Source organism: Strix uralensis, chromosome 4 (genome assembly GCF_047716275.1).
Source record: "Strix uralensis isolate ZFMK-TIS-50842 chromosome 4, bStrUra1, whole genome shotgun sequence".
Classification (NCBI taxonomy): Eukaryota; Metazoa; Chordata; class Aves; order Strigiformes; family Strigidae; genus Strix; species Strix uralensis.
In genome coordinates, this window is record NC_133975.1 from 130249042 (window position 1) to 130265345 (window position 16304).

Below are 16304 nucleotides of genomic sequence, written 5' to 3' on the forward strand. Positions count from 1 at the left end.
GCAAAACATCATCTGGCCAGAAAGGAAAGGAAGGAGAGCTAAGCTTTCCTAAACACACTCTTGTTTTTACTCATTTTCTAACTTGACTCCTCCTTCCTGTCGGGTCTCTCCCGGCGCCTTGCAATTACGTCAATCCTCAAGCCGCTCATTCAGAAATTCCTTTTCCGCATTTCATAATAGCTCCTTTCCATGACTCTAAAGCCAGGTGGAATCTATGTCTCTTTTCCATATGGTGATTCAGAGTGGAAAGGTGAAGGAGATCAGAATTTGCATTCATACTGACTGGGCTGTCAGACAGCAGCAAGGAAATGGCCCAACTCATGCAGGCAGCCCCATAATACAGGACATAGAGCTCACTTTATTAGTGTCTAAGGAAAAAAGCATTCTTCGGAGTTATTTTTGGTTAAAATTAAATAAATTAAAACAGTATATTTCACATTGCACCTGTGTACAGACCAACAGATGATGTCTGATGTATTTAAGCTCCTACAGAAGAATAAATTAGAGAAATTGCATGTCACTAATTATGCAACACACCTCTGGTGAGTGCTTTCTTAAGCCTGTTCTTCCTTAGCTATGGAAGAACAGATCACAGAAACGCCAACTGCTTTCCAGAGACCAACTAATAAAGTCAGCTTTTCCCTTAAATGAGTTTGCACAATAAATACATTTCACTCCAGAGAACAAAACGCAGCCGTGACCCATCATCTGTGCAAGCACAGGCTGCCTAACCAGACCCTGAGAAAGCCAATTTGCCAGCCTTTCCTGGACCCCAGGAGCCTTACCTATCCAAGCACTGGCCATGAAAAGTGGAGGCTGCAGCCTGGGTCCCGATCCCCCCTCCCCAAAATACACAGATGTCATGCGGTGCTGCCATTCTGAGGGTATTTGAACCAAGTTACTCTACGGCGTGGAAAAGCAGAAACTACCAAGGGGAGAAAACAGAGGCTTGATGGGAAGCTTTAACTTGTTATTTCTCTGGAAGGGAGCAAGCCTGTATCGAATGGGCTAGGTTGCTTACCAGCAGCCCTCTAGGGATTAATTCGATCAGCAGCGATAGCTGTGCAGATCCTTTTTGAAGCCGTGTTCACCCCAGCTGTTTACATTACAAACATATCACAGTGCCACCAACGACACCATGAGCCAAGCACTGAACAGACCTTACAGTCAGGCTTGATCCCTTCTACACGTTCTCCAGAGAGCTTCAGCTTCCAGGAAGCTTATCTGCCCTCCACAAACGGCACTGCCAAAGAAAGACATCTCTCTCCAAGCTGCAGTCTCCCTTGCACTTATCGCATTCAGCGCGGCTGCTGCTGTGACATGAGTTCTGCTCACTCTATTCATGCTGAACTACCTCTGCCGCACGACAACCAGCCAACAATCACCAGCAAGGCTCTGAGGAGGCTGGGAAAGGCAGCATCGCTTTGAGCATGCACCAGACATCCCTCTCCTTCTCTCCCAGACGGGCTTGCGCAGAGCTCTGCATCTTATCCGGCTAACGACAGAGAAATGAGAAATAAAGCATTGAGGCAAAGCGTACATACTGCCCAGCCAGGGCAGAGGGGATGTTGTAGAGCAATAAGCGGCATCGATCCTGCACAAAGGGTCAGACAGAATCCTGCACAAAGGATGCACGGCCGGGCACAGCTGTGTCCCGAAGCGCTGAGACTGCCAGGGGAGCCTGGCCTGGCCAGCTATGAGTTAGCAAATTCCCTCGGCGCAGGGCTGCCATAAGGTGTCTAGACTGAGCTGCTCCTGGGAGACAGTGTCTTCAAGAGGACGAAGCAGGGTAAAGCCCTCTCTCCCACCCATCACGGCCCTGCAACCTTGCCTGCGCTGCGCTCTCAGAGGGTTCCTAGGTCAGAAAACCTCCTGAGCTGGGTTTAACACCACACGCACGTTCACCACCCCTTTCTATATCACAGAATCGTTCAGGTTGGAAAAGACCCTTGGGATCATCGAGTCCAACCCTCAGCCCTACTCTACAAAGTTCTCCCCTACACCACATCCCTCACATCTCATCTAAACGACCCTTAAACACACCCAGGGATGGGGACTCCACCCCCTCCCTGGGCAGCCTATTCCACTGTCTGACCACTTTTTCTGTGAAAAATTTTTTCCTAATATCCTTCCTGCGTCTCCTACACCCAGGGCACAGCTGACCACACAGCCACACAACCCTCCCTCCCCCCTGCTCACACCTCTGCTGGGATTTGTGACGCCCCTACGGAGTCAGAGGACCCCACACCCGGGGAGGGGAAATGCCAGGCACTAGCCATCAGTAGCACCCACTAACCAGAGCCACCGAGCTCCCCTGAAATCACTTGCACATCCCCAGGCTGGATGTACAGACGTAATCACAGCTCTGCCATGAATCACAGAATCACAGAATCATTCAGGTTGGAAAAGACCCTTGGGATCATCGAGTTCAACCATCAGCCCTACTCTACAAAGTTCTCCCCTACACCATATCCCCCAACATCTCATCCAGATGAAGCAAGGTGCCAGGCAGGCTCTTGATACCTGTGGAAATGATGGGTAAATGACACAGCCTGCGATGAACATCTCCACCCAGGGAGCTGCAGGGCATTGCTTAGACACAGGTGAAGAAAACTGCCACATAAAAAATTAGCCCTGTCCTTCGGTAAGCAAGTATGGCAGCTAAAAGGCCACACTCGGTAGTCATTGTTTTGAAGTTATTCTCTCCAAAATTGGGGTGAACTCTTCTACCCCAGCCGCACGGCAGCATTAACACCTCTGCCCAACCTGCGCCCCCATGTGCTCCTGGCGAGCACCCCACTTCTCTGCACCCCAGGATGCTCGCAGTGGGGAGCTGAGAAGGGTGGCTACTGCTGCCGGGCTCAGTACTCATCCTTTGACTTTTTTTGGAGCAGTGGTAAGATGTAGAGTGCACCTTCTTCCCGCCAGCCCTGAGTCATCCAGCTGGCAGCACGGCCGCTTCAGCTAGAGCGTGGCCAGCTCAGCCCCTTCTCCCTTTGGCAGACGAAACAAGGAGATGAATGATTATGCCGATAACACGAGTGGTTTGGGACCTTCCTGCACAAAAGACTGCTGACAGAAACAAGAGCTTGGATGATTACTGGCCACCAAACCTGTCTGTTACAACAGGCACATCTCAAATGCCAAAATCCAATGTGAAACTTTTTAATGATGACAGCTACTACCACTTACATGGAGCTACAGTGCCTTGGCTGGCTCTGAAACAAGCAGCAATGCCTATCAGTGCAAAATTCCCAGGCTGAGTTCTTTGTTAGCATGCTTCGGAGACACAGGCAGACAACTACCTTGGGAAGAAAACTGATCAGACTGAGGTTTTTCCAGAAGATTTTCAGGAAGTTTGAGGTCATGTTAGACAGTTACATGGCTATGTCCATGCCAGTTCACGTGCCGGGACGCATTGATTCAAAGGCAAGGTGGGCAACTCTCAAAAGGAAGCTGATTCCCTCCTGTGTTTGTCAAAAGACCGTCGTAAGAGAGCGTTACCAAAAGGCCGTTATGTATTTCTCAGGTACAAACCCTGGGCCTGCTCACTTACGCACATTTAAGCCTAGCCAGACTCAGGTGTGACACAATGACTGAAACACATCTTGCATGAATACATCTCCAAAACTCTTGCTTCACCCCCAGCACACATTTTCTGCATGGTCATCCAGTCTGTCAGCAACCAGCCTCCCTCCACCACCGTATTTGATTTAGTCATTTAGTTCATCACATGAAATTATTTTTACCCTTCTGTTGTTACAGTCGCCTGAAAATAAAGTTTGGTAAATGTGCCACCAAATCCTAGGATATAACATCAAAGGCAGTTACACTCTGGAGAAAATGTTTACGTATATAGAGCTCTTTAAATACATTTTACTGGCCTGGCAGAGTTCAGCACCTTCTCTGGAGCTTCTACCCCATTTGGGAAATTTGTGTTCAGTTACTTTATTGCTGTAACACTTAACCTTCCTTCAACTGATAGCAAAAGTGAGCGTTTCTGGCAGGAACAAAGGAGCTGGGGTCTCTCTACACTGAAGCGACTTTCAGAGATGATCCATGGGACATCTTACGCCTCCCAGAGCACGACGATACCCACACCAGACGCACTCCCCTGCTGGAGAAGGTTCCAACTGATGGCGCAGAGGAGTTAACACACAGCCCGCTGCCTATGAACATCACCTAGGCCCTAAACAATATTTATGTATGTTGTTTGTCACCCATGGGCTTAACAGAGAAAATGCAGCAAGATACAACCAACTCCATACGCTGCTTGCCCCTTCCATTAATCAGACAGGCAGCCAACGCCGAAGCCTCTCACAGCGTGGACACGACACGAAGCATGACGAGGGCACCGTGTCACCGCTGCGAGGCAGGCTCAGGACATCTCGGTTCTTCCCCCAAAAGGGGAAAGGCAGGCTGATCTTGCTCCTGCTCATCCTGTAACAGATCACACCGTGTTATTCAAATTCTTTGCACAATGCTGCTGCCTCAAAACCAAAGGCACAAAGACCAAGCATCATGTTTACCGATCTGGGTCTCCAGCTTGCAATGTCTTGTCTCTTCTTTCAAGTCCCAACACTTCATTTTCTTTTCTCGTTTACAAGCTAGTAATTTGGTTGTGAATCTTCTCCTACCTAGTAGCTTTTTGTGTAAAGGCCCACCTGTCTGAAACATCTCAGCTTTCACTTTTCAAGAGGATCCCAGCATGCAGAGTCACAAAGAAATGCCAGTAAATGGAATCTGAAAATCCACCATAAAAGGTCAGAAACCAAATAACAAACAGAAAGGATGTTAGCGCTATTAGTTAAAAACAAACAAAAAAAGACAACCAAAATCATCCTTTTCTTTCCAGGTTAACTCACTGATGTGCCATCAAAGTGTGGCATTGATGATCTCAGCCTGGCCTGTGCTGGAGAAGAATCCCTTCTCCCCAAAAGAGTTGCTCAGCCCTCCCTGGCAATCAGGACCCTTTAAGACCTCTCACGAATCTCACGTCCAGTTTGAAAATCCTGACCAAGAAGGATTTATATATAACCTCTGTAATCCCTTTCATGGTTTTGAAACTGAATTCTTGATTAGTGGGTCATTCCGATTACAACATGGGCCAGGATGGGAAACATGAGAGATTTCACACAATTTGTTTCAGTCTGTGCTGTTTAAATAAGTGACCGGGAGCAGAGACAGCTTTACTCTAACAGGGGAGCAGGCTGCTGAGCATCTGCAACTGCCAAGCACAAAGAATTTCAAGAAAACATGGGTGTAACCTACTACAAGCCTTCACCGAGCTGGCTGGACTTCACTGTGCCACTCGGGACTTAGACCAACAATCTGTATTTTGGGAAAAGCGGGGTCCCTTACTCTTACCAAAAAATTATACATCTGCAGCTCCCTCAGCCATTCATCCAGCAACTAGCAGCAGTTGTGAGGTCTATGCACCACTTAGCACGTTCAGTGAGAGAGCCTTAAATGATGCACAGCCTTATGCTGACCTTCTGCCCAGGGCTAAATCCTACGCTTGATGCATTACACACCCCTGCACGAGCTCTCAGGGATGTACACATGTGACAGTAACCCAGCTTTGATAGCTGACCTGAGGCAATTTCTTCTGGGTGCCATACACTCGCTCACCCCAATTTGCTCTGCGAGCTTTAAAAAAGCAAATTATTTTTATGAAACAAAGGAGAAGGTTTGCACTAAGCAGTTGCCTGTTTTCAGGCCTGACTAACCAGGGAGTAACTAGGACAAAGTTTGATCTGTTTCAAAATAGCGTAGTATTTTTAATGACCCATAAGCCCATTTTTAGAACACAGCGAGGACTTTCTGCCTTAGTTTAAGTAAAAGCCTGAGACTCCTCCTTTGCCAGCTAGGCTGAAAAACGTAGCAGTGGAATAGTCACCCCATGGACTGATGTCACCAGACAATGCTGCAGTCACTGGATGTAAACACATCTTTCAGGGGAAGGAGGTTCTGTTGTATAAATGCACACTTTTATTAAAGGGGGCTTTTTTTTTTTCTCCCTAGTAATTTATTACCTGAAATGTCAACCAGCCTGGCAAGGTGCCAAGAGATCATTCTCAGACTAGGTAAACCTCTGTGGAAGACAGTGTATGTTTTTGACCTGTGGATGGTTTGCAGCAGAAGGCGGCTGATCCCACAGAGCTCCACTTGGATCCATGGATGGTTCCAGATTCTTGCAAAACTGACAGAGAATCTAAGGAAGAGTTCGTCAAATCAGAGACACAGCACATTTCACTCAAGTATGGCTTAACAGCGTGTTTAGATTGAGGGATGTGCCTAATTGTCTTGCTGGACCAAGGCTATACTTTCCAAGATGATGTTTTCTCCATTTATACCCGTTTCGGCATCATTTGCATTTTCTTCTCATGCTATCAAGATCTGACAGGAAAGCACCAGCGCGTGGACGTGTGTGCGATACTCAACACACACAGCGATGGGACTGACAGCTCTGTGAGACAAAGCTGAGAATGTCAGCATATTCACCAGGAAGTTTTCCCACCAGTTTACCCAAGGGTCTAACGACCTTCATCAAGAGTCACAGTTAAAAACAGCACCAATCAAGTGAGGGTTGCTCATTTTCTCCCCGCTCTCTTGCAGAAAGACCACCATCCGCTCCATTTACTCAAATCACACACTCCGTTATCCAAACGCTTCCGCAAACGTGTCCCTCAAACTGTTAATCATTACCATGGGAAATACTACACTCATCTATACAAATTAGAATGTAATTTGTGTATCTAAACATCACAGCTCAGCTCACCTGCTCTGCCTGACGAGATGGGATACCGCAAGCACTGATGAGTGAGTTCACATGGGATACAACTCAGGGAAAACGACAAATTATGCTCCTCAGCAGCCTCAAGTAACAGCAAATGGCTGTATAAAACCTAATTTTCTACAAAACAGGCAGCGTGTCAGTGGAAGCTGGCAAAGTGACACATGGCTGAGCGCTGGCTGCTGCAGGCTCGGCCACAGCCCTGGTTGTACACTGAGTAAAAGGCAGCGGGAGCCCCTTTGCTCGCTCGGTGCAGCCCACCCGTGGGACCAGCTTTGGCTCCCCTGGGGAAGCAGCTGCCGGCGGCTCCAGGCGGCTCCGGAGAAGGGAAGTCTTGCAGGAAGACGCCACAGAACTTCCTCCTCCCCGTGACCCCGCTCCGCTCCCCGGTGATGCTGCTACCAGCTCCCCCGAGCTCAAGAGGGGTTTGTACAGGGATGGATTTAAAATGGCCCCTCTCTGGAGGGTCTGACCAACAAAGCCCTACAGCCTCCAGAAATGCAGGGGCAACCAGCCTGGGAAGGCCGGTGGCGATGGGGTGAGAGGGACTCCTGCGCCCCAGCTGAGGCAGGGTGGTGGCTGAGGTGACACCCCCAGTCTGCTTCGGGGCTGGGGGCAGGTGCTGTGGGGATGGCAATGATGGGGCGAGGGGCATCAGGGCAAGCCGGAGGAGAACTGGGGTGGCCAAAGGGCTCCCCACGGAGGTGGCCAGCCCTGAGGGGACATCAGGGCAGGCCAGAAGAGAGTTGGGGTGGCCTCTGGGCTCCCCACGGAGGTGGCCAGCCCTGAGGAGATGTCAGGGCAAGCCGGAGGAGAAGCGGGGTGGCCGGAGGGCTCCCCACAGAGGCAGCCGGCCCCGCGGGGGGTGCAGGGCCCCACGCAGGCCAGGCCGAGGGCGGTGTCAAGCCAGGGGCGCCTCGCCCGCCCAACACCCCGGGGAGGAAGCCCCGGAGCAACGGGCACCCTCAGCCCAAACCCCCCCTCCCCGGCCACGCTGCCAGCAGGCAGCAACCGCAGGCAGCAGGGGAGGGGCAGCCGGACACCCCCGGCTCCAAACCCCAGAAAGGATGAAGGGCGGGGGGGGAGTAAAAGATGCCCGTGTGGCCCCGCGGAGGGAGAGGCGAGCGGGCGGCCCTCCGCCCCACAGGCCCCTCAGCCCCCCCCGGGGCGGCCGAGCCCCTCGCCGCGGCCTCCCCCCCCCCTTCCCCTCCGCCGCCCCGCCCCGCCCCGCCGCGGCGGGGCCCGGGCCCAGGCCCAGGCGGGGCCGGGCGCGCCCCCCCCCCCCCCCTCCTCCGCCGCGGCGGGGCTCTGGCCGCCGCAGGCCCGGCATTGTTCGCGACCGCCCCGCCCGGGCTCGCTCGGCCATTCCACCCCCCCCACACACTCCGTCCCCCACCGCCTACCCCAGCTGCTTCTCTCCCGGCGGTTCCGGGCCATGGCGGGGCTGCGGGAGGCTCCGTGCGCGCTCCGAGCCGCGCTGCGTCTGCGGCGGCGGCGGCGGCAGCGCGGGGCGGGCGGCGAAAGGGGTGGGGGGGGGAGCCGGCGGCGGCAGCATCCCCGCCCGCCGCTACGGCGTGGCACGGCACGGCACGGCGCGGCACGGCGGCCCCTGGGGCACCCACGCGTGGGGCATCAGGCATCAGATCCAGCGGCACCCACTTCCTTGGGTAGCTGCACCCAGGGGTGCCCCCACAGCAACGGCGCGGGGGGGGGGGTGGGGTGTGCGAGGGGGGGACCCAGCACGGCCAGGATGCACCGATATCCAGGTGACACCCCCCCCCAGGGTACTGGGCTCACTGGGGGGATGCTAAGCACGCTTATGGGCACCCACGCCCCGGGGCACCCCCGTGGGTGCGCAGCTCCCCACTCAGCCTGCCCAGCATGGGACAGGCTTGGGGATTATGCACACGCACCCCCCCACACCTTCCCGAGTGGGTACACGCACAAATACCCACTCGGCTGGGATTGCCTGCATGCACAAAGCACCCCCAAACCCCCCAAAATGGAGCCACACACCACGGCTCATGCACACAGAGCTCGAACACGCTTCCCGGGGCACACGGCGAGCACGAAGAAATCGCTGGAGGGATCCTGCCCTGGGGTGGGGGTCAGCCAGCTCCCGCTCCCCCAGTTCTGCCCGTGTGGGCAGCAGGAGATACGTGCTGTACATGGGCATATGCAGCTCGAGGGCCAGGGCTTGGGCAACCCCTGGGCAAGATTTAGCTGTGGCGTGATTAATAACATGCACCTTCCCTCCAGATTTTCCTCCAACAGCAAACGTTTGTCCCCTCGTATTTGGGATTGATTCAGTGCTCTGCCACATGAGACTGTGACTCAGCCCGAGCGTACTGAAACGCTCAGGCACAAAATTTTGGCAGGGGAGCAGCGGCCCCGGCCACCCCAAGGTGCCCCTTGCACCCTCAGACAAAACATCCCACCTGGAGGGACACAGGGAGCACGTTCCGATTTTTTTTTCTTTGCCTTCCCACATGCTCCTGCCAGCTGCAGCCTCCCAGGCCTGTGTTTATTGTCCAAACCCAGGAAAAGCGTTGAAGCCCTTGGCGATGCCGGCTGCAGAGAGCTCGCCCACTCCCACCCGCACACCGCAGATTGCCACGCTCATCCTCAGCGTGCCAGGCTCACGCTTGTCCATACTTTTGGTGCCAACAAACTGCTGGTCAATTCGTCTGAAGCCGCAGCCCTGTGCTGCTCTTCGGAAGAAGCATGGCACAGTGCTCAAGGCATAATCTCTAAACTGGAAATGTGGCATTCACCAGAGGATTGTGGGGGCCAAAATCTGGAAGGATGAGAGGGGAACTGAGCCCCAGACTGCATCGGCAAGAGGAGATTTTGGGAGAGTGCTGCTCATTTCTGCATGCTGGCCTCCAGTGGTTGGGGAAAGCCAATGGCCCTCCAGCTTTGTTGGATGCACAGGAACTGGCAGGATCCGCTCTTCATTTTTGAAGGCGGGAAAAACATTCAAAAGGGAAACAATTTTCTGTTCTAGGCAGCTCATCCCTGCCAAAGCCATGTGTTGTTGCGCTTCCATTGATATGCTGATACTTAATTTGTAAGTGCCTTCTCCAGTACTCGGTGCCTGCCTCCCGTTGGCTTCCTCCCCGTGTTTACAGCATCAGAGCGAAACATATAATTTCAGCTAGCTGAAGTGCCGGCTCACGTGGCAGGCAGCTGAATCCTCCTGCCCACGGCTGCTGGGCACCGCGGCTGCGAGGAGCTCAGCCGCTCGAGGCCTTGGCAGAAGGTCCCTTATGATTTTTATAAATAATCCCTAAAGTTCGGTGTGCCTGTTGCTTCTTCAAAGCAGCAGAGAAGTGACCAGTGTTGTGAGGGGCGATTTCTTACGCTGGAGACTGTCAGAGGGGTTCAGATAGGTTGAAAGAGGAGATTAAAAGAAAAGCAGCTGGGAAACGCAGAGGAAATAAAAAGAGAATGGAAAAGGAGATCTGTTAATTTGAAAGTCTTAAGTAAACTGAGTTGGGCTCAGGTCCTGTTTCCCTTGTTACCTTTGAGAACTGCTGCTCAGGTCAAGCTTGTACCACCCCGTTTACTGCCATTTTTTCCCTTTCTCTTTCCATTATGGCACGTGGTATCACAGTGAAAGAGGAGTGGAGAGGTTTGGTCCTGTGCTGTGTGAACTCCCAAGGCTTTTTCCTGCATTATTTCCTATGATCCCAAGTGAGGGGGTTTTGCAGATGATTTCATTTCCAGGGGGTGATTCAGCATTTGTTCATTTTCACCCACTGTCCATCGATTCATCCTTCCTTCATTTTTCCAGTTGCAAACAGCCCTTCCTAGGAAGTACCTTTATGTCCTTGCTGCCTGAGTTGCCAGATCACAAAGAGCTAATTTCACCGCAGACGCACTGAACAGGCACGCATTGGAAGGATTCTTGAGGAAAAACGATGCTAAATGGGGAAAAGGCAAAGAGAGAAAATAGCCTGCAGAGAGAGCTTGCAGTCAGGGGCCCCCAAGCTGGTGTGCCAGGAGATACAGTGCTGAAAAGGCCCCAGAATTAGGAGAAAACCTGGATTTAAATCCATCATGTGTACCGCTGACACAGCTTGCAGGGGCAGTTTCATAATTCACCTTGATTCGACTGGCCCACTTACCAGGCAGCATTTACAGTTGCTTTTCATATCCCCAGCCCTTCGCAAACAGAAACCAGCCGCATTGTGCAACATTTATGTAAGAGGTGGGAAAGGGACGCTACAAAATCTCTGCTCTTTCTCAGGTGCCACCAACTGCTCGTCAGGGCTTGTGTTGAGAGAAACCGTGCCATCCAGACGAGTTTTCTTTGCCATGACACAGACAAGGCGCTGTCTTAACCTCAAGTGACAGATCTGTTCTTACAGTGGTTATACAAGCTTCTGGAATATGTTTGCTTCGTCCCCACAGTTATTATTATCATCACTTCTGCCTCCTCAGTCTTCACCCTTTCACTGCTTCTGCTTAATTGCATGGGAAAGCGAAAGGAATGTAGATCTCAACTGTGTTTGAAGAGCATTGCAAGGGGACTGCTCCCAAGCAGTTACACTCTGTGGCAGTGATTTGTCATGACTGTTTTAATTTCTGTACCCTTATTCTTGGGTTAAGAGGTCACAATTCCTAGCAACTATCAAAAAGTGATAAAACAGAATCAGCTTTTTCCCCACTCTTCTTGAAAGCTGAAGCCTTCCTAACATCTTTCAGTTTTTTTCTTACTGAAATATTTTTAAGTGAAGCAGATCTTTGTTGCTTAGGAAATCCTTCTATTTCTGCTGTTCCTATTTCTCACCCCAAATAGTGTTATGACCGCCTACATATACATGGGGTTTGCAGCCAGAAGAATTATCTTTACTTCTTCTGTAAACATGATTGCACACTATACCTGTAACAGAGCCATCATATTTCACTCATAGAAGAGACAGGATTTCAGCAATTAATTAAATGCCTTGTTTAATCAGTCTGTGCAAAGGTCCTTCCTTCTGGAAGATACTCTGTAAACTGAAGGAACTACTTAAGAATATAAAAAGCCATGCAGATAAAGAGCCATCAGCCTAAAACTTCAACCAAACCAACCCCAGCATGTGTTCAGAGACAGGCCTGGTTTTTACCTCGGGGGCTGCCTTGGCACCGTCTGGGGCTTCTCAGTGCTGAGCGCCAAAATGATGAGATACTGCAGAAGTCCAGCAATAAACAAACGCAACATCTGAGTTAAGACTATCAGGCCAGTTTCCAGTAGGTTCCTCACCCCAAACAGCATCCTCAGGACTCTTGCAAGGTTTTGCTGGATTTAAATAAAATGTCCCACTCTCAGCTGTGGGTTCAGGCAATATTGCAGATGTGTTTGTGTATGCCTCAGTGCCTCATGGCCCCAGGTGACTCCTGTCACAGACACTGAGGCACACCAACATTGTAGGACTAACTACAACCTTCCGAGATTTCTCTTCCTTCCTCTTATCTCTCTTTAGAGCTCAGTAAGATCTCTTCTAAGCCCAACTTCCCATCTACACTGGAACAGTGGCACAGGTTGCCCAGAGAAGCTGTGGCTGACCCCTCCCTGGAAGGGTTCAAGGCCAGGTTGGACGGGGCTTTGGGCAACCTGGGCTAGTGGAAGGTGTCCCTGCCCAGGGCAGGGGGGTTGGAACTAGATGATCTTTAAGGTCCCTTCCAACCCAAACCATTCTACAATCCTATGATTCTACTTCAAATACCGTTTTTAACTTGTTCTTTCTCTCCTGCGCTGACAGACAGATGGACGCTATATTCAAAACATCCTTCCTCACCAGTCTGTTTTTTTTGCAACGTGGCTTTAGTAAGTCCGAGCCAAAATCTGTGCGTGCCAAGTTTGTTTCTAGGATTTCCCCCTGAAGATACACCTCGTCCAGGGAAAGGGTTCCAGCTCCTCTTACATCTTGGCAGAAACAATCAAATCCACCTGTCCGCATGATTCAGCAAGATATTCGCAATATGTTCCAGCCAGGTTTGTGCACCTGGAAACAGGGGGAGCAGCCGGGTTTCCAGGCAGTGCTCTGCAGTCCCCTGGTTAATGCTGCTTTTAATTGAATGGTCACATTTTCCTGCATCCTCGGACCGAGCAGTTACTGTCAGCAGAGCTGTCTGCTTCACCTCTGCCCTCCCGCACATGCACATGGGAGGGAAGGGCATCCAGCTGGTTTCCTTCCTCTGAATGCAAACAGTACAATCAGCTGCAAATTCTCCTGAGATACATCTACGTAAACAGGGTGACACAAAAATAATGTATAGCTGCTAGCGCTCCTGTTCCTTCTGTGAAAAACAAATCCTTGCACAAGGGCCTCAGTTAAAACTGGTGTGAGAGTCTAAGCTATGTCTTAGTTTATTCTCCTGCTCCTGCAAGGGATACAAGTCTTCTGACAGCCTGAAAAGGCTTTGCTCTCCCTTAGTGTCTTTTCTCTCTTCCCAGAGCATCTCAGCGACAACCCCTGGAGAATCCTTAGCCTATGGGAGACTGGTGCTTTCTTGAGCAAATGAATTCCCACGCTGGACATAAGAAGCATTTAACAGGCCTGGATGCCATCTCCTCCTTCTATTCTTGCCCAAAGCTACTCCCTCAGCTGTGTTCCTTCCATCCGTCTCGCCAAGGCCTCTACCTCTTTCTGCTCTTGCAACAGAATTAGTATGGTCCTTTCAGAGCCCCTTTACCCAAGCTCTTTATTTTTTTCCAGGCATCTTTTGTACATGTCATCATGTGCTCACAGCAACTGCCATCCCAGCTGCCCCAAAGGGCCATTCCAGCAGCGAGAGACCGTTGGGAACCCTGTGAAATCTGCCCTGTCCCTCTGATTCTGGGTCCAACTAGCAGAATCAGCAGGCAGATAAAGCGGCAGTAACAGCACTGAGACCTGCCGAGGTGATGCCGAGAAGCTTTAGCAGGTTCAGCATCCTGCCTGTCGCAGGCAGAACTGGACTTGGTGGCGGGAAGCTGCCCGCAGAGAACCTGGAAATAGCTCCTCTGCAGGCCCCTTGCTCGTGGCCGCAGGGAGACAGGGCGTAGCAACAGTGCATGTTTCATCGGGGAAGAAAACCAGCCTGAAAAACCCAAACCACAAACTTAGAAAAAAAAAGCTACATCTCAAATCATAGGGAAGATGCTGCAGCATTTCTTAGGAGCCTACTTGCTCTCCGCAACAATGAAGTTTGACGTAAAATATAGTGTATTGCAGGAATCAATGAGTGGGAAAAGCTGCAGGCCCTCGTGTTGATTCATGAGTCTTCAGCCTCGGCATTGCTGTGCGGCTGATCTATTTTACTATTCAAACACACCACAAACATGAAGCAATCCCACAGAATAGTTTTGAATACCTTCCGCGTGAGACTGTTAGACTGTGTGAAATTAAAGACATTTTAGCAGTCTGATAAAAACTAGGGCTGAGGTATTTTTTATTCGTGCTGCTGTTTCATAGCTCAGAGTTTCTAATTTGACAGCGAACATGCATTCACACGCACGGCACATTCCGCTGCTTTTTAAAACCACCTTTATTACATTGTTCAGTTAGAAATTTCTACAGTTTTGCATCTACCGTTACCAGATGAATCTTGATGTCTCACTAAAATAACCTTGGCTCTTCTTCCTCTTAAGACTACAATGCAAACAGATCACATTCTCTAATCCTACGTAATGCCTTATGTAAAACCACTTAACATTCCTTTTAAGGCTGGGACCCATCCAGACGAAAGATGCTGCATAAAAGCACATTCCTTAACACGCTTGACCAGAAAAACAACGTGGTCTAGGGTGGAAAATACAGAGTGGGAATCAGCGTGTGTTCAAGAGTACCTGCCTGGCAGTGTATAGCCACATGTCTTGCACAAAACACTTCGTACAACTCATTTATTTCCACTTTTCTAATCGTGAAACGGCAGCAGTAACACAGTCCTGGTGCTGCTATTATTTATGTACACTTCCCAGTAGTGCTTCCAGCAGGGACCGAGACCCAGCTGGGGAAGGTGGGCTGAAGCTCAGATCATCTTCACCACCAGCAGTATGGGATGGGAAACTACACCTCCAGGTGGGAAGTGAAATTTAACCCAACAAGGACAAAAAAGTGGTCAGTGCAGGAGCCTTTGCATTAAATTGCAGTTGTCAGACAGCCCTTGGATCTGTAAGATGTTCTAGGAGGCCAAGTCTCAATGCACCATCTGCTACTGGAAAATGAAATGGCCTCTTTCCTGTGCTGTCATCTGATGGTTTGTCAAGAGCAACAAATCAGTAGAGTGAAAAGCAGCGTTTGAACCCTCAGCTGAGGAAGAGAAAAGAAAAAGGACGCAAACAGCTTGCTATCAGGAGTGCAGGAAGCTAATTTACGGGGGGAGAGGTAATTGTTTTGTTAAAAATCGCTTGAGGAAATACAGCTCCCTAAATGGTAAATAGTTTCTTCTTTATTTGCTGGGTGTTCAGGAAAACTTACGTATTTATGTTGGAGAGAATATACAGGATGTAGAAGGCTTTCAGAGTACGAGGGGAAATTAAATGCAAATCTCTTTAAGTTAGCAGTCCTGTGCTCCCCTGTCTCTCTGGAAGCAGGACAGTTTACATTTTGGAGCCTGCTTCTGACGAACACGGTTTCAAATGAGCCCATAAATAAAACCCCAATAAAATCAGATGCCACTATGCAATTCCCAAGAGTCTGCATACGTTGTGTTTGAGTTTAACCTAAAGCAACACGCCGATCCTAATGAGTTATGCTACAGAGCCAGTGTTTTGAAGCTTATGCAATCAGCACCGCTGTTTCAGGTACTTGCATGTGGGATTTCTAAATGTGCTGGAGTAAGCTTAAAACCCAGACTCCATTTTAAACTGAGAATCAGTACCCAGCTACTTTGTCGATAGACTATATTGGGTCTGCGTGGGCTGTCTGACTGCCAAAGAGGCAGAATCTGTTCTTAAAGAACCAATCCAGACTCCTGAACACCAAAGAGACTTGTACATCTGGCATCAATTTAATTTTTTTTCTACCTAACTTTTGCCAATGTATTTCCTGCGTTGCGTATGTGGTATTTTTTGCGTCTAGAAAAATCACACCTCCTTTTAGGCCTTAATGATTTTACGTGCAGCAAATATTACTGCTAATTCCAGCATTCCTCGACTCTGTATCCCTGCCTTTGGGTTTCTTACATTGTTTAGCACTCATTTCAGAAACCATAGGTCGGTTTTGCTCAGAATTTCAGCTGCCTCGCTGAAAATAATCGTTCTCCAAAGAGGGAAAGGCAGATGCAGAATGCTTTCCATCTCGCAGTTTCAAAGAAGCTTTTTTGACTTTAGGAGCCTGAGGAGACAAGTCCCAACAAGCCTGAGTTAATTCTTGTGTGACTATCATTACACTGGCTGCCCACAAAGCTAAATACCGTGGTGCTTGATTAGCCCACGAAAAGGATTACGTGATGCAGCTGCGAGGTTGCAATCCAGATTGCAAAGGATGAGACTCACTGACCCAGGGAGTCCTACCCTGTCTGCATCCCCTTTCCC

At 50.2% G+C, this 16304-nt stretch overlaps 1 protein-coding gene across 4 annotated transcripts in view; it reads right to left on the bottom strand.

Annotated features, from left to right (window-relative positions):
• The window catches only part of ATL1 (atlastin GTPase 1), a 33214-nt gene extending 24908 nt beyond the window's left edge, over nt 1–8306 (bottom strand). For 2 of the 4 annotated variants that reach the window (XM_074869232.1, XM_074869230.1), the window contains exon 1: nt 1022–1174. Coding sequence is in view for 2 of the 4 variants with exons in the window: in XM_074869227.1 (XP_074725328.1) it covers nt 6036–6075 (40 nt within the window). In the remaining 2 variants the exon portion in view is untranslated. Of the gene's footprint in view, nt 1–1021; nt 1175–6035; nt 6188–8199 lie in introns of those variants that run through there. The other 2 variants (XM_074869228.1, XM_074869227.1) reach the window with 2 other exon arrangements.
• Nucleotides 8307–16304: the final 7998 nt, after the last annotated feature.